General features: G+C 67.7%; 5 protein-coding genes and 2 non-coding genes across 9 annotated transcripts; 3 read left to right on the forward strand and 4 right to left on the reverse strand.

Moving 5' to 3' along the window:
- Positions 1-8: 8 nt before the first annotated feature.
- SURF2 (surfeit 2) lies at positions 9-4,017 on the reverse strand. The gene is made up of 6 exons (XM_045846087.1): positions 3,864-4,017; positions 3,616-3,770; positions 3,019-3,122; positions 841-1,041; positions 512-663; positions 9-212 (listed from the first exon to the last, which is right to left on the reverse strand). Exons 1-6 carry the CDS (start codon positions 3,939-3,941, stop codon positions 132-134), a joined length of 771 nt encoding a protein of 256 aa, XP_045702043.1. The 5' UTR covers positions 3,942-4,017; the 3' UTR covers positions 9-131.
- LOC123823391 (surfeit locus protein 1) lies at positions 4,004-8,183 on the forward strand. Of its 2 annotated transcripts, none has more exons than XM_045846083.1 (9): positions 4,004-4,070; positions 4,173-4,224; positions 5,257-5,390; positions 5,471-5,553; positions 6,294-6,485; positions 7,273-7,345; positions 7,445-7,611; positions 7,860-7,941; positions 8,028-8,183. In XM_045846083.1, the coding sequence occupies exons 1-9, from the start codon at positions 4,014-4,016 to the stop codon at positions 8,163-8,165; spliced, it is 978 nt and encodes a 325-aa protein (XP_045702039.1). In that variant the 5' UTR covers positions 4,004-4,013; the 3' UTR covers positions 8,166-8,183. The 2 variants fall into 2 exon arrangements, with proteins under 2 accessions (XP_045702039.1, XP_045702038.1); XM_045846082.1 differs by having other exon boundaries at positions 4,009-4,070; positions 7,445-7,607.
- A 225-nt stretch (positions 8,184-8,408) lies between these two features.
- On the reverse strand, positions 8,409-11,120 carry RPL7A (ribosomal protein L7a). The gene is made up of 8 exons (XM_045846086.1): positions 11,080-11,120; positions 10,488-10,608; positions 10,134-10,283; positions 9,560-9,700; positions 9,373-9,452; positions 9,001-9,131; positions 8,654-8,723; positions 8,409-8,567 (listed from the first exon to the last, which is right to left on the reverse strand). Exons 1-8 carry the CDS (start codon positions 11,080-11,082, stop codon positions 8,463-8,465), a joined length of 801 nt encoding a protein of 266 aa, XP_045702042.1. The 5' UTR covers positions 11,083-11,120; the 3' UTR covers positions 8,409-8,462.
- LOC123823613 lies at positions 9,210-9,282 on the reverse strand. Its single transcript, XR_006786551.1, has one exon. It is a non-coding gene; the product is annotated as a small nucleolar RNA SNORD36 (small nucleolar RNA).
- LOC123823615 lies at positions 10,708-10,782 on the reverse strand. Its single transcript, XR_006786552.1, has one exon. It is a non-coding gene; the product is annotated as a small nucleolar RNA SNORD24 (small nucleolar RNA).
- Positions 11,121-11,203: 83 nt separating the features above from the next.
- On the forward strand, positions 11,204-17,238 carry MED22 (mediator complex subunit 22). Of its 2 annotated transcripts, none has more exons than XM_045846089.1 (5): positions 11,204-11,393; positions 11,877-12,050; positions 13,523-13,603; positions 14,271-14,479; positions 16,692-17,238. In XM_045846089.1, exons 2-5 carry the CDS (start codon positions 11,928-11,930, stop codon positions 16,879-16,881), a joined length of 603 nt encoding a protein of 200 aa, XP_045702045.1. In that variant the 5' UTR covers positions 11,204-11,393; positions 11,877-11,927; the 3' UTR covers positions 16,882-17,238. The 2 variants fall into 2 exon arrangements, with proteins under 2 accessions (XP_045702045.1, XP_045702046.1); XM_045846090.1 differs by lacking the exon at positions 11,204-11,393 and adding an exon at positions 11,468-11,625.
- Positions 17,239-20,308: 3,070 nt separating this feature from the next.
- Positions 20,309-24,070, forward strand: SURF6 (surfeit 6). Its single transcript, XM_045846081.1, has 5 exons — positions 20,309-20,579; positions 21,792-21,995; positions 22,372-22,460; positions 22,598-22,801; positions 22,883-24,070. Exons 1-5 carry the CDS (start codon positions 20,486-20,488, stop codon positions 23,360-23,362), a joined length of 1,071 nt encoding a protein of 356 aa, XP_045702037.1. The 5' UTR covers positions 20,309-20,485; the 3' UTR covers positions 23,363-24,070.
- The last annotated feature ends 568 nt before the right edge of the window (positions 24,071-24,638 follow it).

Here is a 24,638-nt window from a genome sequence, read left to right on the forward strand (position 1 = left end):
GCGGGTGGACGAAGCCTGGGGCACCGGCCGTGCAGAGGACAGGCGGCGGCCGCCGGAAGCGGACCTCCACGCGCCGCCCCACCTCTGGGGACGCCCCCGCCCGTCGTCTCCGTCTCTCCGGCGACTGTCCGTCAGCCCGACTGCTTAAAGGAGCTGAAGCGCTTCGGCCGGCGGTGGCGGCTTCTCCACTTCTTCGACGCGCTCAGCTGCGTCTGGTGGGGGCGGAGCTCCGGTCAGTCCCGAGGCGCAGGGCCTCCCCCGCCTGCTGAGCCGCAGAGACCTGGCTTCCCCCAGCCCCGTTCGGCCCACCCACCCGGGGCTCAGTGTCTTGCCAGCCCCTCCCCCCCCCCCCCCGTGCCTGCCGCACCCCGACAGCCGCCCCGCAGAGCGGGGAGCCTGTTCCACGCGGGCGGGCACCCGCGAGCAGCCCGGCTGGGGCTCAGGCTGGGGCTCACGGAGGAGGTGTCCGCGGGGTGCGCCCCCGCCGGGCACAGCCCTGCTCCGCCCTCACCCTCTGGCGCCGGGGGGCGGGCTCCCGGGCCGCCCCCGCCTCCTGCGAGTCCCCCTGTCGCCTCGGCCGCTCGCCCTCGTCTGACACAACGCCGCCGTCGGGGTCGTCCCCGCGCTCCGTCCCTCCCGGGTGCTTCCTGGCAAACAGCTCGGCTGCGAGGGACCAGGTTGGGGGGGCGGAAGTGAGGGTCGGGGCTGGGGGGGCCGAGCGGGTGGGGGGCACAGGCCAGAGCCCGTTCGCTGCTGCAAACGGACGGGACGGCCGTGACCCGAACACGACCTGAACCCACCCAACAGCTAGCCGGAGGGGAGGGGGCACGTTCCGCTCACCTGGGTACAGGTCTGTCATGCTGTCGTCGCTGTCGTCGCTGCCACGCGGGGCCGCGCCGTCGTCATCGCTGGACTCGGGCGCCCAGAAGGCCGCGCTCGGGTGGGGCGGCCCGTCACCGTCCGCCTGGTCTTCCCTCCTCCTCCTCTTGTGCAGGAGGCAGGCGGGCACGAACTCCACACCCCGCTCCTGGCACTCCTCGTCTGCGCGACAGGGCGGCACACTGCCCCTGGGCCCCACCCCCAGGGACACGTCCGAGGTGACAGGGGACGCCACCCGCTCAGTTCCTCCCAGGACAGGAGGGGCCAGCAGGGGCGCGGCCGAGGGGCAAGACGATGGGACAGGTCTCCTGGGCCTGGGGCACCCTGCTCCGGGCGGGAGGGCGCCCAGCTGCACGGGGTCGGGCCCCTGACCCAGAGGCGGCGGCCCCTCGAAGGCACCGTGGCTCCGTGGAAGCTGGCACCTCCGCTGCCCGCCCTGGTGGGGGCTCCCTTGGGAAAACCTTGCTGCGGCCCCACTGCCCGCCTGCACCGAGGATGCAGGCAGCCTCTGCAGGGCAGTGTGTCTCCCCTGGGGACAGGTGGTGACCTGGTCCTGGCTCTCATCGCCCCCCCCCCGGGTCCCACCATCACTCACGGCGCGGACGAGCCCTGCTGGGGTCCCTGCATACGCCTACCCACCTCCGGCCTCCCACCCCTCACCCCTTCTTCCTCTCAGGCCACCGGAACCCAGTGTGGCGTCTCCTCGGTGCCCTCGGCCGGGTGCCCGCACTGCCACGCGGAGCCTCTTCCTCCGGTCTCGGCCCCAGGGGTCAGCCTTGGAGCTGTCCCTCGCCGACGGGGAACCAGTCCGGCTCCCAACTCCTCCCTGCCCACGGCGAGGGGCTCCGCAGGCCCCCAGACACTGGTGTAGACCGGGAGCCTCCTCCCCGCCTGCCCACCAGTGGAGACAGGCCTTACCCTCCACCGGAAGCAGCGGCGCCTCCGACCTCCTGGTCCAGTCCTCCCGTCATCAAACCAGCCTGACCGCCCCTCCCCGGCCCCTCCCCTGTTCCCGGGCTGAAGCCCACCGCACGACTCTAGCCTGGCTCTGCACCCCCCACCACCACGCAGCTGGTGGGCTTCACCCCCCCTTGGCTAACGTTTGCTAAGAGTCCCCCCCCTTACTCCCTGAATCCCCTCCCCCCGGCCCGAGACGGCTGGCTCCTCCCCCGAGCGCCGGCCCTACCTTGTCCCTTCTCACCTGGCTCCCTGGGTGCAAATGCCACCTGGATGTGAGTGTTCTGCACCAGCAGCCTCGCACCCCGACACCTCCCAACTCTCCCTGAAAGCCTATGACCCTGACCCCGCTGGCACCTGCCGGTTCTCGAGCTGGGACCTGGGGCTCCGTCGCTTTGTCCCTGCCGCTCACCCCTCGGCCAGCAATCCTGCCCACGAGCAGCTGAGACCCGACCACGCCTTCCCACCTTCCCTGCCAACACCTGGCCACCCAGCTGGGAACCACGGCCACCATCGTCACCCGGAGGGCCGCCCTGCCACCCGAGGCGTCTTCCTCCGGGATCCTCGGGAACAGCGATGCTGAGACGCCCTGGCCCGCAGCTCCGGGCTTGCACGCTGTCAGCGCACCCTGACTGCGCATGCTCCAGGACCAGCCATGCTCTCGCCACGCCCCCTTCCACCCACCGTGCAGGGCGGCGCAAGGAAGGCTCGTCCTTCAGAAGCTCCCACCGTAGCGTCTGTGCCCCGGACGCCGTCCTCTCCCACTCTGCACCTCCCGCCGCCCCGGCCCACCGTGAGGCCTCCGAGAGCCTTTCCCAGGCCTCCCGAGTCCGGCGGGGCCTGCCGGTCCCGGCGCTGGCCCCTGGCAGCGTCCACCACGGGCTGGCCAACAACGTGGTTTCCCTGTAACACTGATGAGCTGCCCCAGGCACGCATCTCTACAGTCAATCAGCCGAAGGTGAAACCGGCGTCGTTTCCCTACAAGTCCCAGGATCTGCGGCCGCACTAACTGAGGAGGGAGCCCGCTGCCTACCCTGCACCTCTCCCCACTGTGCGGGACCGGCGCATCCCCCCGAGGACCCGGGCGCCCCTTCCTCCCTCTGGGGGCACTCGTCCCGGGTGACAGCAGGCACGCGCCCAGATCTCCGTGGCTCAGGTGCGCTGTGCGCCCACGTCACTTACATTTACGCAGAGCTTTCTGGTAGCGCCGGCCCTGCGTGTGCCTCAGCACGTGCTCGGGGGACTTGTTGATGTGCCGCAGGGTGAGTCTGCAGAACAGCTGGCGCCTAAGGGGCAAGGGGGACCTCGGTTTGCAGGTCAGGTCACGAGAGGTGCAGACGCCAGCTCGCCCCAGGGGCTGCCTCTCAGAACCCCCCCCCCCGAGAAGCTGATGGGGGTGTGTAAGGGTGTGTGGGTGTCCGAGACGAGGGCTGGGCATCGGGGTTCTGGAAAGCTCCGAGAAGAACCACCAACCCACACGGACCGCGGCCTCGCCGTTTGCCCGACACGTGGCCAGCCTTCGCCGGCTCTGCCGCGGGATCGCGCGAGGACTCCGCGTTCGAGTTCTCCAGAAAGGGGCGTGCTGCCGCCCCTCTCCCTTTTGACCATTTCTGCCGAGCACACACTCTCAGCTAAATCAAAGCTCTGCTTCTGCGTAAACACGCGAACCTGAGCTCGAGAGCTCCACACAGGCCCGGGGGTCTCGAGTCCAGCACCGGACCACGACCAGCCCCGGGCTACGCCTGTCGGCCCCGCCGCGCCCCGCCGCGCCCCACGTACGGGTTCTTGGTGCTGGGCACGACGTGCGGCTCGAAGGCGGCGTAGTCGAAGGCCGGGGAGGCGCGGGCCAGCCGCCGGTACTTCCTGCCGCTGGTGTAGACCCGGAGCTCGGGCAGGCGGCAGGGTAGCTCGTGGCCGGTCAGAGCACATCTCACCTGCGGGCGGGCGGGAGGCGGGGCGGTCAGGGGGCCCCGGGACCGGCCGGGGCCGGGGTCCTGGGGGAGGTCGGGGACTCCGGCCCCGCGCACCTTACAGGCGCCCGGCTGCAGCCGCAGGCTCGGGTGCTCGCGCAGGAAGGCTCGCACGTCGGCGGGCAGCTCATCCATGGCTGGGCGGCCGGCGGAGCTCGAACCACGTGGGCCGGCCGGGGGCGGGGCTTGGCGGTGCCCCGGAAGCAAATGCCGCCGGACCCGGGAACCCTCCGCGGGGCGATGGCGGTGTGGCGGCTGGGGCAGGTGCTGCGTGGGGCGGGCGCTGGGAGGCTGGGAGGCCGGGCGGCCGGGGGGTGGTCCGACCCCCCGGGCTGGGGAGCTCACCCGCCCCTCGCGTCTCCGCAGGCCCCCGCCCGCTCTGCCTGGAGGAGCGTCCTCGCGGTGCCCCTGCGCGCAGGTGAGGACTTGTTCAGGTGGTCACCTGGGGAAAGCTGCCCTGCGCTCCACGGTGCACGGTGCACGGCCTTTGGGTGCTCAGAAAAGCTCTGATCGCCTTTACCAGCCTCGGTGCCAGAGACGTTAACTAACCCACGTGTCACTGGCCTCAGGAGGGGCCCCAGGTGTCCGGGGCCTCAGGACGGAACCCAAGTGTCCGGGGCCTAAAGGAAAGCAGGTCCCATCGGGGCAGCTCGCACGCGGCCACCGGGCGACAGCAGAGGCTGACTGGACGGGGCAGAGCGCGCGTGCGCGCCCACCGGTGCTCCGCTGGCCTGCCTGCCCCAGACCTGCTTTTCACGCCAGGGGGCCATGTCGCTGTCTTGCGATGGGACCTGACTCCGAGAGCTTAAATGTGCTTTCTGTGTACGCACCATCTCTGAATGTCCGAGCGACGAGACGGCAAAGCTGGCACTCCTTCCTTCCCTCCAGAGTGCCAGCACCGCGCCGGCCCGTCTTCTCCGCCCCCCGCGGGCACCGCACCGTACCGCGGCCTGCCCCCCTCTGAGCTCCAAGCACCCTTCTTCTGCCTCTGGCCTCTGCACCTTGTCTTCTGGGCCCACGCAGCCCAGCTGGCTCACTTCTCGTGCCTCCGTGACTCCAAATGCACTTTCTCGTGTAATTTGGGGGCGGGGGAGGGGAGGGGCAGGACCGTTAGAAGAGTCCAGTCAAGCCCTGTCCTGAGCTTACATCACGTTTCTGTTTATTCAAACCGCAGCAGCCAATGCTGGTTTGCTTTACCCAGTAGAGTACCTCTCCGCGTGCTCCTGCGTCAGAGGCATGGGGCGGGGCGTGACCTAATTACCCAGGGTCATGGTTGGTGGCCAAGCCAGGACTGAGCCCTGGGTCTCCTTCAGTCAGTCAACACCCACCGAGAGCCCCGCGCCAGGCCCGGGGCCGGGCGGCCCCCTCCTCCTGTGCCCCATGCTCCCGGACAGTGTTGGCGGCGTCCCCAGGGCCTCCTGACCCAGAGCCCCTGTTGTGAACCCCTCAGGGCCGGCCTGGAGGCCGGGCAGGTGTGGCAGTTCGGCCGCAGAAGCGCCTGCCACCAAAGCGGAAGATGACTCCTTCCTCCAGTGGTTCCTGCTCCTCATCCCAGTGACGGCCTTCGGCCTGGGGACGTGGCAGGTACAGACCGGCCTCCCGCTCTCGCGGCTGGAGCCCTCGCCCTGCTGCCGCGTGCTTGGGCTTCTGCTCTGTGTCCCTAGGTCCAGCGTCGGAAGTGGAAGCTGAAGCTGATCGAAGAGCTCGAGTCTAGGGTCATGGCCGAGCCTGTCCCTCTGCCCGCAGAGTGAGTGGGGCCGCCAGCCGGGGGCTGGCCTTGCTGGGGGTCCTCGGGGAGCCTGGCTTCTGCTCACCGTCCCAGCCCTCAGAGGGGAGCGCTCAAGATCAAGGGTCCTGCTGGGCTTCTTGCTGACATGCGCCCCCCCGCCCCCGCCCAGGATGTTGCCTGAAGGACGTGGGGGCGCCTGTCATCCCGGGTCTCACCCTGACCTCAGGCCTGTGGTCCCTGAGGGGTCCCCCACAGTGCGGGCAGCACTCACAGCAGGCATTCCGAGCTAGTCGGGGCGGGGGGGGGGGGGAGCCGGCTCCGCCACGTCGGGGCTGGAGTGGGGTTCTGAACCAGTGCCCGAAACGGGGCTCCTGCCCTCTCCCCTCACTTCCACGCCCTGTCCTAGCCGCAGCTGGGTCCCACAAAGCTGTCATCCCCGGGGACAGGCTGGTGCGTGCAGACGGGCTGCTGGCCCGCACAGGAGGCCGGCCGAGTCCGAGTGGGAGTCCCCATGTGTAGCAGCTTCTCTGGTGAATGTGGACGGTTCGGTAGTGCGGTCTGTTCCGCTCCACAGCACATGGGTCGGCCTCCCCGCCGGTGGGCACTCCCCCCGCGTGTCCCCTCTGTGCCTGCGCATCTCCTACATCACCCCTCAGGCCGGGGGGCTGCGTGGCTTGTCGCCCCAGGAGAAAAGGGTGTGTCTCCCTCCTCCGGGACCGGCCCAGCCTCAGCCCCACCTGCCTCCCTCTCCCCTGCAGCCCGATGGAGCTGCAGAACCTGGAGTACAGGCCCGTGAGGGTCCGCGGGCACTTTGACCACTCCAAGGAGCTGTACTTGATGCCCCGGACCCTGGTGGACCCAGCCCGGGAGGCCCGGGCAGCCGGCCAGCTCTCCTCCTCGGTCCAGAGCGGCGCCCACGTCGTCACGCCTTTCCACTGCAGCGACCTGGGGTGAGCAGGCGCCAAGAGGGTGGTTCCTCCCCTCCTCTCCACCCCCAGCCCGGGGAAGACTGGGGAACCAAGATGCCCGCAGAGGCTTGACTGCTCGCAGGGTCTGAACGTTGGAATCCGGCCCTGGCAGCCCAGTTGTTCCCCGACTGGCTGCCATGCAGCCCCTACGCACGCAGAGCCCTTGGCGGGGGCGCAGTGAACGGTCCCCAGGGCCGCACGCTGAGGGACGGTGGGGCGGTGCTTGGAGCGTGCAGGGAGGCCAGCCCGGGAGGGCAGAGGTGGGAGGAGCCTCGAGGGGCACCCTGGCAGAGCAGCTGCTTCCCCAGTGCCCGCGCACAGATGCAACCCGGGGCCCCCGTCCCACCGCTCCCTGGGCGGAGGCCGGGAGGGGCCCCTGGGCCCCCTGGTTGGGAGGGGAGAGTGGAGGCAGGTGCACGAGGAGGCTGCTCCAGTCCAAGTTCAGGGGGGTGTGGCTGCCTCAGCCCAGGCCCTGGGGGCTGGACCCCTGGCTTCCTGCTGCAGTGTGTATATGGGGGGGGGGGCACGAGGAAATGGGGGGGCCTCCCACTCCAGGGAGGGTTGGTGGCTCTCCCCAGTGAAGATGCAAGGGCGCTGTCCGACGGCCCATGGGGGCCCGAGGCCCTGGCCCAGCCTGTCCCCAAGGAGCCCAGCTTGCAGCACCCCAACCCCGCCCCAGAGCTGCTCCCGAGGGCGCTGGGGCTGGTGTCGGGGGTGGACTTCCCGCAAACCCCCCCCCACAGCACACTGCACGCTCTCGTCACGCCAGGGTCACCATCCTGGTCAACAGAGGGTTCGTCCCTCGGAAGAAGGTGAACCCCGACACGCGGCAGAAAGGCCAGGTAGGGGTGTGACCTCTTCCTCAGGGGAGCGGGGCTCTTGGGGGCCACCCTCCTGTGTGCCATGCACCCCAAGGACAAACGGCCGCCACTTCCACTTAGGTCGAGGGGGACGTGGAGCTCACTGGGATAGTGCGGCTGGCAGAGACCAGGAAGCCTTTCGTCCCCGAGAACAGTCCAGAAAGGAACCACTGGCACTACCGGGACCTGGAGGCCATGGCCAAGTTCACGGGCACAGAGCCCATCTTCATCGACGCGGACTTCAGTAGGTCGTGCCCAGCCCAGCCCAGCCCCGGTAGCGGGAGTCAGGGCCCCTCTGCGGTGTAGTGTGCTGGGGGCAGGGGAGGATGGGGCGGCCCTGGGGTCGGGCCAGGAGCAGGCAGAGGGCCCCCCTGAAGTGACTGGAAGTAGGTTGCGGACACCAGCAGGTCGGGGGAGAGCGAGCTAGGAAGGCTGTGAGGGACAGCGGGCCGGGTGGCAGTGACGGGAGACTGAGCCCCGTGTCCCGTCCCCGCAGAGAGCACAGTGCCCGGGGGGCCCATCGGAGGGCAGACCCGGGTCACCCTGCGCAACGAGCACATGCAGTACATCATCACATGGTGAGTCCCAACCCGACCCCCCGCCCCTGCTGGGCTCGGGCCCTCCCCTTCGGAGCCCTCACTGGACACCTCTCCACCCACTCCAGGTACGGACTCTGTGCGGCCACGTCCTACCTGTGGGCAAAGAAGTTCCTGCGTGGGACTCGGGGCACGTGACACTATCGGACGGGCACCCCGAGTTCAGGGGGTCCAGTCTCATGCTGGCCACACAGTCATATGAATAAACCCCTGGCTGCTACCCACACCCTGCCTTCCTTCTTAACCGGACGAGCGGACACTCTGGGGGATAACAGCCAGGCCCCGGTCACAGCGCCCAGTGCCACCGCACAGCACCGAGACGACGTGTGCAAGGCCGCCCAGCTGTTCTGACTGGTGCTGACGCATAGGGGCCCTGGTCTGAGGGTGGGCTCACTGGCCCCCCCCACCACCAGCCTGAAGGTCAGTCACTGCCACACCACACGCCTGAGAACGGGGTCGAAGGAGTCTTTATTACTTTTATGTACAGAAACCACAGTGCCCACTCAGCCCAGCTTGGTGGCCAGTTCCTTCGCCTTGGCCTTCTCCAGCTTGGCAATGCGAGCCACTGACTTGGGGCCCAGCACGTTGCCGCCCCAGTGGCGGCGGATCTGCAAGGACAGGAGGGGACCCCGTTAGCCCAGTCCGGCACCCCCACCTCCCCAAAGCTAGGGCACTGTCCCGCGGGCCGCCCTACCTCGTCATATCGGTCGTTGTAGTTGGTCCGGACGGCTTCCACCAGCTTGGCCAGGGCGCCTTTGTCCTCCCTGAGCAGACAGGGCAGCCGGTGGGTCCCCGCCTCCCAGCCCCTGCCCGCTGCCCACTGCCCACTGCCCCCCGCCCCGAGCAGGACAGCCGCCCCTCAAGCCCCAAACACAAGCCTTTCGCCTCAGACTCGATGTGACCACACGGTTTGTTCAGCTGAAGAAATTCACAAGCATCACTGGCAAAGGCCCAGACGGGTGTGTTCCCCCTTACCCCGCAGGGCAGGGTCTCGCATGAGGAAAGGGGGAGGGTGGGTGCCGGGCAGCGCAGCGCACTTACGAGTTCACCTGCGTGAAGGCGACGGTGGTGCAGGTCTTCCTGTGGACCAGACGGCCCAGCCGGGCCTTCCCCTTGATGATGCAGTAGGGGACCCCCATCTTCCGGCACAGGGCGGGCAGGAAGACCACCAGCTGGAAGACAGCGTCGGCTGAGTGCGCGCCCTGAGCAGCAGCAGCAGCGGCCGCGACTCTCGGGCGAGCGGGGTGGCGGTTGCTCAGGGTTAAAAAGCTCATGTACTCGCACTTCAAGGCTTAATTCAGTGAGAAAGTCACATCATCGCAAGAGCCACGGGCCCGCGGGCTCCCGTCCTTGCGGGCACGGCCGTCGCCCCGCCCCGGCCTCAGGGTGCCGGCCCCGCCCGGGCCCACGCACCTCGATGGGGTCCACGTCGTGCGCCATCACGACCAGCTGGGCCTTCTTGTTCTCCACCAGGGTGGTGACCGTGTTCACCCCTGCGGCGGGAGACGGGGTCTGCGTGAGGGCGGGGCCGGCGGCCACCGGACAGCCACTCACCACAGGGGCTCCAGAGGGGGCCGCACGCCCTCCCGACGCCCCTCACCTGCTCGGAGGACGGGGGGCCTCTTGGTGGGCACGTCCCCTTTGCCGGCCGCCTTCTTCTCGGCACGGGCCAGCAGCCGCTGCTGCTTCTCCTGCTTCGTCTCCGGCCGGTACTTGAGCGCCAGCTTGAGCAGCTGCGTGGCTGCAAACCACCACGGGCTCAGGCCCGCAGCGCGGCCCGGACCCCCGTCCCTAACAGCGACTCGCACTAGGTCCCTGTCCTGGGTGGGAGCCGCACTTGGAAAACTGCCCTGACAGCCCTGCAGGGGGGGCGGGGGGGGGGCTCAGCGGGGCGGGCAGCGCCCCACACAGCAGGAGGTCGCTGCTTCGATTCCCGGTCGGGGCTCACGAGAGCAGCAACCAACCACATTTCTCTCTCTCCCTCCCCTCGGAAATAAGCATTCAAAAGAAAGAAATCTCAGGACGAGTGTGTAATCTTCCAGATTTGGCTACGGCCAGGTTCTGGGGACGATGCAGCAACCTGACCCTCAGTGACCAGTCTGCTGCCAAACGCCCGCCGCCCGCGGGGCCAGAAGCCTCCCCGCCCCCCGCCCCGGCCCCTCCCCCGCGCCCACCTGTCTGGCGGTCCAGGGCCTGCGTGAACTGGTTGATGGCCGGGGGCACCTTCAGGCGCTTGTAGAGGATCGCCCGCTGCCGCTGCAGCCGGATGTAGCGCGGCCACTTGACGAAGCGGGTGAGGTCCCGTTTGGGCTGGATGTCCTGTCCTGCGGGGGGGAGCGCGGCGCTGAGCTAACCCGGGGCGCACGCCACGCTCGGCCGCCTGGAGGGGCGGCGCCCCGGCGGCGGCGCAGGTCAAGGCGCCCCCACGTCTCGCAGAGAACAAACGTCGGGGTCCCCGGGGGCCGCGATGCCCACGTCCCCAGGACCCAGACGCCCCGCCCCGCCCCCCGCCGGGCCCCCGCGCGCACCGATGCCGAAATTCTTGGGCCTCTTCTCGAACAGCGGGTTCACCACCTTCTTGGCCTCCTGCTTCTTCACGACCGCAGGGGCCGGCGCCACCTTCTTCCCCTTGGCCTTCTTCCCCTTCGGCTGCGCGGGAGGAGAGGCCGGGTCACCCGCCCGCCCGCCCCCCAAGTCCCCCCGGGCCGGGGTCCCCCCCGCCCCACCGCGCGCGCCCGGCCCCGCTCGTGCATCAGCGATCTTGGTGGTCAGGGAGGTCCGCACGGCCGCTCAGATAGCAAATATTCGCTCACATCATCTGCACGAGCCGGGGCGGCCCGGGCCCGGGGCGCCGCGCCCCCAGACGCAGCAGCAGCACGCCCAGCCCCCCTCCCCGAGGGCCCGGGGCCCGGCTCCGGGCCGCATCAGCGCCAAGCCCCGCAGTGCGGCGCTGGGCTCGCCAGTTCCTTCTCCCTCGGCCCAACGCCTCTGGGCCGAGCCCCGCGGGGCTCCCCTCGCGCCAGACGGCAGAGGGACTCCCGCGCAGCCGAGTCCGAAGGAGGATGGCGGCGGATAGAACCCAAACCCAGCGCCGGCACACGGACTCGCGAGGAGACTCACCATCTTGGACGACGGGAGGAGAGAGAAAGGAAAGGGGATTGTGGGAAATTTGTATGCTAGCTCGGAGATCGCGAGACCTGGAGACTGCGCGGGATTTCGGATTTAAAGTGACAGGACTCCTTTCGTCCGCCCTCGGGTCGGGGGCGGTGCGGGAAGCCGGAGTAGGGTCTGTGAGTCGCAAGGGGCGTGGAGACGGCGGCGGGACGCTCCGGGTGCGGACAGGCTCCTGCGAGCTGGGACTGCCCGAGGGGAGCTCGTTCATACCTTCCCCCATCCCGGCCAGGTGCCGGCCGGGCCCGGGGTCTGCGGACAAGGTGCAGATATGGATGTCGTAGGGCGGAGTCGCCGTGGAATGTTCCCCAGAAGGGCTCCGCGGCCGCCAGTGCGGTCGTTCGGCCGGGCCCCGAGCCCCGGGCGGAGCGCTGGAGCGCCGGGCGGGAGGGTGGTCCGGGCCAGAGCCCGGAGCGACCAGGCGGTCGGCGCTCCGGGCGACCCGCCTGCAGCGGGGCGCCCAGTGCGGAGTTGGAGGGGCCTGTCTGTGGAGAGGTGGGGCAGGGGTGGACCCGAGGAAGCGCCTCCAGGGGTCCCCGCAGGCCTCTTGCGAATGCGCGTGGGCCGGACGCGGGCAGGGTGTCGTGGGCTTTCCCCGGGAGATGGCGTGAGGTCCCGTGGCGCCCCTGTGGGCCAGGGATTGGACGAGTTCGGCGGAGAGGGGACCCCGAGATGTGCACGTTCTCGGGGGCACGGAGGGTGGGCGGCGGCGGCTGGCCCCACTCGCATCACACTCCTCCTCCCAGGTGCTGACTGCGGCCCGGGGCCTCCGCTCCCTGCCCTGACCGGCGCCCGCCATGGCCCAGCAGAGGGCCCTGCCGCAGAGCAAGGAGACGCTGCTTCAGTCCTACAACAAGCGGCTCAAGGACGACATCAAGTCCATCATGGACAACTTCACGGAGATCATCAAGACCGCCAAGGTGCGCGGGCGGCCCGTCCTGCGCCTCGGACAGTGCCGCCGAGGGAGGGGTCTGCTCTGGCCCAGGGTGTCCCTGAGGGCCCGGTGCGGGCTGGTGGCCCTTGTCCCTGCGGGGAGAGCAGCCGGGGAGCAGCTGGGGGTGGACTAGAGCAAACAGGTGACCAGATAAACCAGCCAATGCCAGGTCACCGCACGGCCTCTGTAGGGAACTCGAGTTACACTGACAGGTTCTGGCCCGACGGGGTAGCTCAGTTGTCAGAGTGCCCTCCCAATTCGCCAGGGATGCAGGTCCCATCCCCAGTCGGGGCCCGGACGAGAATCTACCAGTGATTGTGTGAATTCGTGGAACAACAAATCGATGTTTCTCTCCCTCTCTCTTCCTTTCTGTCTCAAGTCAATAAGCAGAACGGCCAGGTTAAACACCCAGCACCACTCACCACCAACGGGTTTGGACAGGGACTCGACTTCCCAGGGCTCTGGTTTGCCGAGTCACATGACCCTGGGGGGAGGACTGGCTGGGCGCTCTACGCGGCCCCCTCCGGGCCTGGCCCGGACCCAGACGTGGCAGCTACTGCTGCATGTGGGCAAGTGGTCAGCGCCAGGCTCCGTGGGCTGGACCCTCACGAGACCGTGGCAGACTCGGAGGCCCTGCTGGAGGACTAATGAGGGTGGGAGGAGCTAGTGAGACCTCAGGGTTCACGACATGTCAGGCTGCGGTGGGGGGGGTTATTGACTCATAATTTTCACAAGGCTCCTTAAAGCAAGTCCCCCCGCCCTCTCCGTTTTCAGAGGAGGAAACCGGGGCTCAGACTTAGGAACCTGCCTGAGGCTCTTCTGCTGTAACCGGCAGAGCCAGGACTGGGACGCAGGAGGTCCGGCTCCCCACCACTCGGGGTGCCCTGACGCTGCTGTGCGCGCACACGGCCCCCCGAGAGGCCCTGTCCAGGTGGGCGGGTGGGGGCAGTTCACAGTCTGCCCCTCAGACAGGATGGGCTCCGGCTCCTGCATTCACCCCGAGACACGCACAGCTCCCCGGGCTGTCCCAGCCTGGGCTCAGCCCACCCAGGCTTCCAGGGGGACTCTGTGAGGTCACGAGGGTCAAGGGCTTGATACCTGGGAATTGCTCAGTAAACGGTCCCTTAACAAAGGGTGTCACCCCATTGCTCATCACCGAGCGCCCACGCTGCTCGTGATGCTGGTCTGTACTGCACAGGGCTCCCCGTCCCTGAAAGACTTGACCTTGCCTGGGGCCTCCCTGCGCCTGGCGCAGCGATCAATGCCCGCTGGCACCCGTCTGTCCGGGCAAAGGTGCTGTTCTCATCTTAGAACAATGAGGGGGGAGGGGAGCGTCACCCCAGGTCTGGGTCGCAGTGCCCACCGGGGACGGCAGGACAGGCAGGATGGGGATGGCGGGGACCAGCGGGCCGGCGGGCCGGCGCCTGCCAGTCTTAGACTCCCTCCTTTGTCCTCCAGATTGAGGATGAGACGCAGGTGTCCAGGGCCACTCAGGGCGAGCAGGACAATTACGAGATGCACGTGCGAGCCGCCAACATCGTAAGTCACCAGGGGGAAGGCCTACCCTGGGTGCCAGCGCCTCGGGGTCCCCACTGTGTCTCCTGGGTGGGATGCAAACCGCTTCTTAGGAGACACCCGGCCCCGGGGTGCAGGGGCGTCCATGCCAGCGTGGGAGGGGCGGCAGCGGGCACGGCTTCAAGGCAGGTTGCCCGTTGTCCCTTGTCCACAAGAAAGTTTCCCGAGACTTGTTGTGAGTATAAATGCAAATCTCCGAGTGCAGCTGGATGTGCATTTTGGTCCCTTGTGATGTCACAGGACAAGTGTGCCCATTATTTGCATAAGCATGTGCCCACTCGTGAAAGCACGTAAGAAAAGGTTTGGAAGGCGCCCCCCCAGCGGGCGGGCGGGTTGCCCAGAGGAAGGGCAGGCGGTTTGGCGCGACAGCAGTTCCATCTGTGGGCTGGGGGCTCGAGTCACTCATGGGGCTGGAGCTCAGTGCCTCCCGGCCGGGGCCAGAGGCCAAGCCGGAGGGGTCTGGGGGGCCAGGACCCTGCCCCGCCGAGACTCACCCCCCGCCCCATCCCTTCTCACCCTGGAGGTCGGGGCCGCCGCCCCACGTTCGTTGCCCGTGAGGAGACCAGGCCGCTGCTTGGCCAGAGTCAGGCCCCTGGGGGCCGGACGCCGTCACACCCTCGCCCACCTGCAGGTCCGCGCCGGTGAGTCCCTGATGAAGCTCGTGTCCGACCTCAAGCAGTTCCTCATCCTGAACGACTTCCCCTCGGTGAACAAGGCCATCGACCAGTGCGACTTCCAGCTGCGCACCCTGCAGGACGAGTGTGACCGGAAGCTCGTCACCCTGCGGGACGAGGTTGCCATCGACCTGTATGAGCTGGAGGAGGAGTATTACTCGTCCAGGTACAAATAGGGCCGCGCCCGGGCTGCGGATGCGGGTCCGGCCGGCTTCCCGACGGCCCCGGTGTTCCAGCCCCTGCCTGCCTGGTCGCCGCGGCTGCGGCGGCTGCGGCGGCCGCGGCGGCCGCACAGCCCGAGCCCGTGTCCAGGCAGAGCGCCTGGTGCGCAGCAGACACTCGCCGCCGCCTGCCGGGCCCCGGGAAGAGAACCTCAGGACTTCCAGGGCCGGGAGGGCCAGAGCCTGCGTTCCTGCCCGGGGGGGCCGGCTGCCTGGTTTTGAACTGTCTGGTCCTTTTAGCTGTTTAATCGGTATTTCATCAACCCTCCCAGCCAAGGCCGGGCTCGCTCCTGTTGGCCCCCGGACTGTGTCCAGGAAGCGCAGGGAGGCGAGTGCCCCCCGTGGGGGTGGGGCGCCTGGGAAGGAGCAGGAAGAAGCCCAAGCAGAGGATGGCCCTGAAGCCAGGCCCAGGGAGCTGAGGCCCCCTGGTTCCCATTCAGCTCGGCCTTGTCCTTGGGCTAGAGCCCCCCCCCCCCCGCCCTGCCTGGCCACTCTGGGCCCCAGGATACCGCAGGGGGAGCGGCCCATCTCCCCAGCCCTCAGGGGCCACTTGGATCCCTGAACCTGAGGCCTTCGAGTGAGAGGGCCACTCAAGTGAGACGTCTCAGTCCAGGCGTAACTCACATGGGGGAAACTGAGGCTAGAGACCGGGGGCCTTGCCCCTCCGTCCCCAGTGGCTTGGGAAGTCCAGGCTGGGCTCTGCGCCAGCTCCAGGCCGTCCTCCTGCGGTGCCTTCCTGTGCGCCTCGCGGGCGCCACTCTGGGATGGGGGCTCGGGTGCCCGGCCCCAGCGTGCCCTGTGGTCTGGGGCTTGGGTCCAGCGCCCCCCCTCGCGGTCCCTGCCCATCTCAGCCTCTCCGGGAAGGGACACCATGTCCCTGCACGGCTGGAGTGGTTCTAGACTTCTCCAGAGCAGTCTGGGGCCACCTGTGGTCCCTGATGCCCGCCAGGCCAGCAGACCTGGCAAGCGCCTCCTAACACACCTCTCAGGGGACGGGTCCCTCCGGGGGCAGGTCCCTCGGAGGGTTTCAGATTCCGCTGGGGACCAGAGACCCTGCTGGGGACATCACTCACAGCCCCGCTGGTGTTGCGGCAACCCTTCGCCCCCCCATGTTTGTCTCTGTGACCCCAGGGGCCGGGTCTCTGGCCTGAGCAGGGACAGGACCACCCGCCTCTCGAGGTCCAGGGCAAAGGGGAGGGGACCTGCCCGAGGCCACTCACCAGGGCCTGTGTGCCAGGCGTCCCGCCCTCTGCCCGCCCCTCTCTGGTGCGCCCACAGTGGTCTGGGCTGGCCGGGCGGCCCCCACGTCCCTGGGCCTCAGGAGGCCAAGTCCCCCCCCCACCGCTCGCCTGCTCGCCCGCCGCCACGCTTGCTCGCCCGCTTCCCCTCGTGATCTGCTCTCTGTCCGCCTCCCACTCTCCGCTGTCCTCAGACCACCGCTCCGAGACCGCGAGGGTTTCTGAGACGGGGCACCGAGGGCGGGAGCCAGGGGCAGGGCAGGCCGCGGGAGGCCGCCAGGGAGACGAGCGCGGGCCGGCTGTGCGGGTCCTTGCCCCCGGTCCCCCAGCAGCAGCAGCACGTTGGTGGGTGGTGAGCAGCGGCTGATCAGGGGGCCCGTGGATAGCAGCACCGCTGGTGCCGTGGCACAGGACAGAACACGGGGTCTCTGTTCCTGACACCTGGTCCGGGCTCAGGCCGGGAGATAAGAAAGTAAGACAGGTCTCTGCCCCCCACGGCCCGTGGGAATTGTAGGAACCGAGAGAGACCGCAGTGAGCCTCGGGTGCTGGCTGCCACCGCGGTGCGGCTGGCCGCTCTCGGCCAGAGGAGGGCGGCCGAAGCCGGGGTGGGGCTGGGGGGGGGGGGGGGGGGTGGCAGCAGGGGCTAGGACAGCCACAGGACACACACCTGCCAGGTCAGTGGAGGGACCTGCTGGGGTCGCAGGCCTGCGCCAGCCGGTGCTGCAGGGCCCCGCCCCTTAGGGTGCCGAAGGCCCCGTGCAGGGGGAGGCCTGCTGGCAGACCCCCCACCTCCCGCACAGAGGGGAGAGGCGGGTGTGGGGCGCTGTCTGTTTTCTTACTGCGGCTTCTGTCTCGCTCCCCCTCCCCCGCTCCCGCCCGGCCTGCTCCTGCCTCCCCGGGTCTCTGGTGGCGGAAAAGCTCGAGTCTTTGCGAAGCTCACGATCTGCCTCTGTGCGAAGCTTACTGGAGGCCGGACCACGACTCGGACCCCGCGGACGGCCTCTCGGCCCCTCTGCTGGCGTCCCCGGAGCCCGGCGCGGGGCCCCTGCAGGCCGCCACCGTGGCCCACTCCCATGCCGGCGTCCCCGGCCCCTCGGAGCACGCCTGAGCCGCCCCGGCCCGCCCCCCGCCTGCTGCCGCCGCAGCCTCGCTTCTCAGCCTTGGCTCCTGCTGCTTGGGCAGCTGCTCCGGCCGCCTTGGGGGCCTTGCCAGCCCCGGGACAGCCCGCCCACTCTCCCTCGGACCACCTCCGGGCACCGCCTTCCCGGCCAGCTGGGCGGAGGAAGCGTCCGGGGCAGCCGGCCTGCGGAGGGATTCCCAGCTGGGCAGAGAGGACGCCCAGCATTGGGGGCCTGGCGGGAGCCGCCGCGCGCAGTGGGGGAGGGGCTCCGGGTGAGCGCACACACGCTCCTGTTATTTTTTATTCTTTGTACGAGAAAGTTGAATGAAAACAGCGCTGCCCTCGTGCCTTGGCTGGTTCTTCATCGTTCACACCGGATCATTCCGGGGCTCCACCGAGCCTCCGGGGGCTGCTGTCGGAATGAGCTCCTGGACTCTGCCCCGGCGGCCTCAGGTGCCAGGTCGGCCCTTGGGGGCTCCGGGCAGGCAGGGGCTCGGTCATGCTGGGGTCACGGCCGCACAGCCCCACCCGCAGGGCTCCCAGAGCTGCCCGGGGCCCGATTCTCCGCGTTTGGTGAGCGGACAGATACCGCCGCCCGCTCGCACGCTGCGAGGCCCAGGCACCTGTGCCCCTGGTCCGCGCTGCACCCCGCTGCACCCGAGTCTGTTGTCGTCAGCACTGCAGGGAGGGGGGGCCCCGGGCTCGGAAGGGGTCGGTGGAAACGGTCTTGGAGCTGGGAGGCAAAGTGGTAGGAATCAGTACGTAACCCGGACGGCGCATAAAGCCCAGCGCCACGATGCCAGGGTCACCTGGGAAGCGGGGAGGGCCGCCACCTTCGACCCCGCCCGAGTCCTGCCGTGCTCTCTCGGGAGGGAGCCTGTCGTCCTGGTGTTCGGAAGAGGTGACAGCCCACAGCCAGGCTCAGGGACAGGGAGGGCTACAAGCCGACCCATCTGAGGTCCCAAGACCCCCATGGCCAAGCACAGGTGGGAGCCAGGTCGCTGGGTGGGCGAGGCTAGCGGCTCCCCCCACCCAGCAAGTTTCCATGGAGACGGTGGGTGGCACTCTCCTCCTGAGGCCCTTGAACTGTGGGAACAACTTGTGCTTAAGCACCAAGGGAGAGAAGGCTCACCACCAACCAAAGTGTGATGGGAGAAGGTGGGAGGAGTGGGCCAGATCAGGTGGCTGGGTTCAAACTGAGCGACAGCTGGTCTCCCGTGGCCCATTTCACCCGCCTGGGCTGGTGCCCTCATGCCCAGTGGGGAGCGGGGTCCTTCCTCTGAAGGCTGAGTGGCTGACCGGCCCCTCATCCTCTGCAGCCCGAGCCCCAGGCAGCTGAGCTGGGCGGGCAGGCGCACCCCTGGCTTCCGGTCCCCCGGCCTTGGCCAAGTGCACGTGTCAAGGTCCCTCAGCCTCCGTGTGGCTAAACTTGGGTCCATCTCAGCCCTTTCCACATTGTTACACCAGCTTTCCATTCTGAGAGTGCTCGCCCCGGGAAACCGGGGTGCAAACAGAGTGTGGAGGCACCCGAGGACCCCCACGCGCAGAGCAGCTCCTGCACGGCCTGCACCCTCGCCCGCTCGGCCTCACAGGAACGCAGTCGAACGTCAGCTGTGGGCCACTCAGCCCTGGATACTTGGCAGCCCCCTCCTCTGAGAAAAGCCACACTCCCCACGGCCAAGGCCAGCATCACGCCCCAAATGACCAGTTATCCCACAATGTCACCGGGTAGCATGACATGTTCTCATATCCCCAACGGTTCCCGAAACATCTTTTTTGATCAAATTTTTTAAAAATTAAGACTTTATTTCAGAGAGAGGGGAAGGGAGAAAAACATCCATGTGTGGTTGACTCTCGTGCGCCCCCTACTGGGGACCTGGCCCGCAACCCAGACCTGTGCCCTGACTGGGAATCGAACTGCGACCCTTTGTTCACAGGCACACACACAATCCACTGAGCCACACCAGCCAGGGCTTTAGTCAACTTTTATTTGCACTGCATTTACTTATAACCTTACAATCCAGAAGAGAACCGGGGTGGCGGTCGGAGAGGGTGGGGTGGAGCTCCAGACAGACTTCGAAGGGCAAGCCAACGGGTTTCGCCGCAGGTCCGGGCTGGGGACTGGCAGGAGGCAGGGCCGCTTCCAGGCCTGCCTGGGGGCTCGGAGCCACCCTGCCTGAGCCAGGGAAGGAAGGTGGTGAGGGGCGTCCCGTCCCCATTCTATCCACAGCAGGTGAAGCTGTGTGTCATGTTCCCCAGCACGGGTCTGGGGCTCACAGGAGTCGGGACTCGAGCCCCCAGCTGGGGCACTGATGGGGGAGAGTTGATAAAAGGGGTGTGGTTTAGAGGCCCGGAGAGAAGCCAGGCTGGGAGGGGGAAGACCTGCTGTTTGGGTCCCCCGAAGCCCCGTGAAGACAGGTTTTGGGGAGGAGGGAAGATCAGCTTGTCAACCCACCCCCCACCCCCCAACACCGCCAGCTCGCACAGAAAAGGTCCCTCAAGATCAGGAAGGCCCATCAGCAACACCTGCACTCAGCTCAGCGACTGTGTTCTCTCCCTGGACTGTGGCCACTCAGCCGACACCAAACCGCCCCCGCCGGCCCCCCACTCCGGGTCCAGGAAGGCCTCCCTGGAGATGGGCACCCAGGACAGATGACCCCTGTCCTGGCGTGGGCTGGCAGTCCATCATTTCGACTCCAAAGCGCCCCTCAAAGGGTCCAGGGTTGTGTCAGAGCCTGTCACCGCCAGGAGTTCAGGGTCACAGGTGCGGTGGTTGGTCCCAGCCTCGGCCTGCGGGACATATCCCTTCCCCGGGCAGTTTTTATAAAGGAGAAGCCTTGTCTGAAATCCCCGCCTGCGAGTCTGCGCTCCAGAGCAGAAGTCGCCGCCCGGGCCTCCCCCGCCGGCCCCTTCCCCGCGCCCCCGCCCCATCCCTTTCTCCTTAGCATCCTCATCCCGCTCCTTCCTCTGGTCCCCTGATCGCCGGTCACCGCTGAAACATAAAGTCGACGAGGGCACAGTCGGGTCCTTTCTTGCCTCCTGTGCCCCGGGGCTCGGGACCCGCCCGGCTCTTGCTAAAGCGCAGCCCTTTCCGAGCCGTCCGCGGCCTCGCCAGCTTCCACGTGGGGTCCGAGCCCCCAAGTACCGAACTATTTCTGTGGTCCTACTCACTGAGCCCTCCCGCGTGCGGGGCACTGTGCGGAGGGCGCAGGGACCGGGACTGCGCAGCCGCCAACACCCGCCCGACCCCTGTTCAAACGGGAGGTCCCGCGGCCTCCAGGCCACGCCCACGGGCCCAGCTCCGCCCCCGGCCAACAAGGCTTTGTGCTCCGCCCCGCGGGCCTCTTCCGTGGAGCCAGGCAAGCTAATCGAGCGCCGCGCGCTGGCGGCTCGGCGCTCAACTGGCGGCGCCTGCGCACGTGGTGCTTCCGGCGAGCGCGCTACCTCCGCTGCGACCCGGTAGTTTAGGGTCGCGCGGGCTGGGTACCGGGTGTGAGTTGGGGGGCGGGTGCCAGTCCCGTCCTCGGTCGCTGCGTCCCGGCCCTCCTGTCCCGGAGCGGGACCTCGAGTGAGCCCGCCCGCGCCTCCAGCCATGACTTCTCTGCTCGCCAAGGACGCCTACCTGCAGAGCCTGGCCAGGAAAATCTGCTCGGGGCCCACCCCGGAGCCGCGGCAGCGCAAGCCGGGTAACGCGCAGCCCAGGGCCGGGCCTGGGAGGGTCTGGAAGGGGGTACCCCTCCCCGCCGCGGCGAAGTCAGTGCCTGCCCCATACCGCACCCCAAGAGCCTTCGGGTGGTCTAGACATGTGTGTGCGTGAGACGAGAGTGTAAAATACTGAAAGGAAATACGTTAAGTGGTGTTTGAAGTCCCCGGTTTTCCCTGCTTGTCGGGGGCATCAGCCTGGGGTTCCGAGGGCTTCAGCCGCACCCGCCCACCGGGCAGGGGGCACGGTCGGGGTGTGGAGGAGGTGAGCCTGTGGCATGGGGCGTGTGGCGAGAAGACAGGAGGAAGGTGCTCCTGTCCGGGGTCACGCGGCGGCGGGGGTGCCGAGGCCACCCTGGGGAAGTAGACAACAGGCTGAACAGAAAGGGTCCTGCTGGGAGCTGGGACTGGAAGTACTGCTTGGGCCTGAGGGAGGGGACAGCAGCGGCGTCTGGTGTGGCGCTAGCAGAGGACAGACGAGTTTTCTTTTTACACAAGGAAAACACTCATGACAGAATATTAGGAAAAGTCAGTGTTCTCGTCAGTCAGTGATAACTTAGGTCTGTGTATTGTCATTCATTCTTTGTCTCACTTACCAAAACAATTGAGTTCTCAGGCTGCGTAACATTTTCTCTAGCTCTCAAAACAGAAGCCTGTGTAGTTATTATTTTAAAATATTTTTTTTTAATTTCTAGAGAGAGAGGGCAAGGGAGAGGAGGAGAGGGAGAGAAACGTGGACCCGTTGCCTCTTGCACGCCCCCCAAGTGGGACCAAAACCACAGCCCAGGCATGTGCCCTGACTGGGAATCGAACTGGCAACCCTTCACGTTGCAGGACGGAGCTCAGCCGAGCCACACCGGCCAGGGCCGGTGTAACTAATTACTCTCGGTGGCTTCGTAGCAGTTGGCCGTGTAACAGTGCTGTGGTTTGTCCCCCGGGACAGGTGTCGTGCGCAGGCGGGGTGATGCCTCGCGGCACACTGCCGGGTCCAGCGTGGGGACGTTGATCGGGGTTTTGACGTGCATGACCAGTCTGCTTTCTCAGGGAGGTTACGGTTCTGAGCTCTGTGGGTGAGGGTCACCAGAGCCTCCGATTCGCTCTGGGCAGCCTCCTGAGATCACAGCCCTGGCAGGACCCCTTGTCCGTTGAGTGGGTCACAGATTGGGACAGCGTCCCTGTCTGATTTTGTATTTCAGCAGGCAAAACTGAAGGCTCAGAAGCTGCTGGGCCCCCGAGAAAGAAAAGGAAGAGGGCACAGAAGAAATCCCGGGAGCGGGAGGAGAAGGTTGTGGAGCCCAAGGCCCAGGCCCTGGGGGAGAAATCTCAGGCCCCTTCCCGGGCTAGAAAGCCAGCAGCGGCTGCGGAGGAGAAGGCCGAGGGCCCTTCCGGGGCCCCTGCAGGTGAGGAGCTCCTGCAGCAGCTGGGCCAGAAGAACATCACTGCCCTCAGGTCCCTGAAGGGGCGTCGAGAAACCGGAGTCATTGGGGGGCCCACAGGCTGTGCGAGGGGAAGAGATGGGAGAGGGGTTTGGCTTGGCTTGTTGGAAGCGTTTTAGTGCCACACACAGGGATGCCCCGTTCCTGGGGGTGTGCTGGGGGCCGGTCCAGGCTGAGGAGGCCACGTAGAAGCTCCTGGGGCTGCCCTGCAGATCCGCCTCTGGGGGCGGGGCTGAGTGGCAGCAGTGCACGGAGACTTGGGCTCTGAGGCCGGGCCGCAGGAGGGACTGAAAGGTTGGCGCTGGGGCTCCCCTTTCAGCCCTCGGGTTCCTTCCTGCAGGTGACCCAGCCACAGAACCTGAGTCCTTCTTTGCCCTGGATGTTCTGCGGCAGCGGCTGCATGAGAAGATACGGGAGGCCCGGGGCCAGGTAGGTGGGGATAGACCGGGGGGCCGGGGGCCGGGGCCAGGGCCAGGAGCGAGTGGCCGCTGCCCCGTCGGGATTGCACGGTCCAGGCCGCCCGGAGTCGGGAGAACCCAACGAGTGAGCGCAGCCTCCCCCTCCAGGGCAGCACGGAGGAGCTGTCCCCCACCGCTCTGGAGAAAAGACGGAGGCGGAAGCAGGAGCGGGACCGGAAAAAGAGGAAGCGGAAGGAGCTGAGAGCCAGGGAAAAGGCAGCCAAGGCGGCGGAGGCCGTGGAGGCTGCTGCGCCGCCACCGGAGGCGCCCAGCAAGGAGGCCCGGGAAAAGCCGGGGCTGTTGTTCAACAAGGTGCGGGGGACCCCCGCGGGGCCGCTGGGTTCGAGGGTTTGGGCGGGCAGATGGTAACTCGCGCCACGCTCTCGCCTGCAGGTGGAGGTGAGCGAGGAGCCGCCGGCCACCAAGGCACAGCGCCGGCGGGAGAAGCGGCAGAGGCTCAAGGGCAACCTGCCGCCGCTGACCGGGAAGAACTACCGGCAGCTGCTGGAGCGGCTGCAGGCGCGGCAGAGCCAGCTGGAGGAGCTGCGTGGGCAGGACGCAGACAAGGCGCGGGAGCTGGAGAGCAAGATGCAGTGGACGGCCGCGCTGTACCGGGCGGAAGGCGTGCGCGTCCGCGACGACGAGCGCCTGCTGCAGGCCGCCCTGCGGCGCAAGGAGAAGCGGCGGGCGCAGCGGCAGCGCCGGTGGGAGAAGCGCACGGCCCAGGTGGTGGAGAAGATGCAGCGGCGGCAGGACCAGCGGCGCCAGAACCTGCGCAAGAAGAAGGTGGCCAAGGCCGAGCGGCGCCTGGAGAAGGCCCGCAAGAAGGGCCGCGTGCTGCCCCAGGACCTGCAGCGCGCTGGCCTGGCCTGAGGGGCGGCTGCACCGCGTGCGCCTGCGCCGCCAGCGGGGCGCTGGGCCGGCCCCCAGCGTGCGTGCCCTCACGCTCATAGGGCCTAGGTGGCAGAGGCAAAAGCACAAGCACGTTATCGAGAGCAGGAGCCTGGACCCTAGGCCAGGTGTGGGACAAGCCACTTCCCAGCTCCAGCCTTCTCTGGTGGGGCTGGAAAGCACCCCAAAGTTTGCAGGGTGAGGGGCGAGGGAGCAGTGTGAGGGGTAGGTTCCCGAGTTCACCGGAGCAGGATGGGAGTGGCCTTGCTGACGCCTGTGCCGGTCCAGAGCTCGCTTGGAGGGACCAAACCCAATGCACGTGCCCAAACGCCAGGTGGAGCTGGTGGCTCGGATCACTGGGAGTGACCGCGGGCGCGCCTGGGATCAAATGATTCTGCTTATTTGTAAAAAGGTCAAAAACTAGAATTTAAGTTAGACGTGCACAGCAAGGATTCTAAGACAGCCCCTGAAAGGTGGGAGCAGTGTTGAGCGAGCTGAGAAAGAGGAGGAGCGGGCGGGGGCGGGGCGAAGGCAGGGCGGAGGGTGGAGGAAGAACGGAACTGGTGTGTATGGAGGTGAGGGGGCCGGCGGAGTGAGCCCAAGGCCGGGGCAGTGGAACACGGGTGGGAAAGCCCCCCGATTATGTGGTAACGTGGATGGCATTTCAATAAAGAGGGCACTGGAACTGTTTGGGGTGGACTGCAGTTGTGCGACGGGCTGTGTCACTGCACAGTGCACTGGGGTGGCACCGAGCCCCAGGAAGGGGTTCAGGTCACGGCCAGCCCTGCCGCGGGCAGGGGGCAGGCTACTGGCACGGGGATCGCACGGAACAGTGGGAGATGGTTGCCATCTCTCTGCGGAACTAGCAGTACCAGGCAGACAAAAGAGGTGGTTGTGGGAGGTCTGGTGACCCCGCAGTGTCTGGGCCCCGGACACGCCTGGCACGGTGGTGGCAGTGGAGACACCCCACCCCCACCCCGGAGCAGGAGAGCAGGCCTCGGGGTGCAGAGGGTCGGCAGCACGGGAAGGGTGGGATCTGGGCGCGGTGTGGAGTTTCATGTCTGGACGCTTCAGCCACCTGAGTCGATGATTCCCAACAGACAGTGAAGGACATTTGGGACAAAGAGTGAGAATGCGGTCCCGGCCTTGTGGGTGAGACGGGGGACACTTGTAGCCCGGCGGCCCTTCGAGTAGGACTCCAGACCTGACCCACCCTCCGGGACTCGGTGAGGGGAGACAAGCAGCCTCTTCACCAGGC

This window comes from Phyllostomus hastatus, unplaced genomic scaffold (assembly GCF_019186645.2).
Source record: "Phyllostomus hastatus isolate PE091 unplaced genomic scaffold, TTU_PhHast_1.1 phas_contig_495, whole genome shotgun sequence".
In the NCBI taxonomy this organism is placed as follows: domain Eukaryota; kingdom Metazoa; phylum Chordata; class Mammalia; order Chiroptera; family Phyllostomidae; genus Phyllostomus; species Phyllostomus hastatus.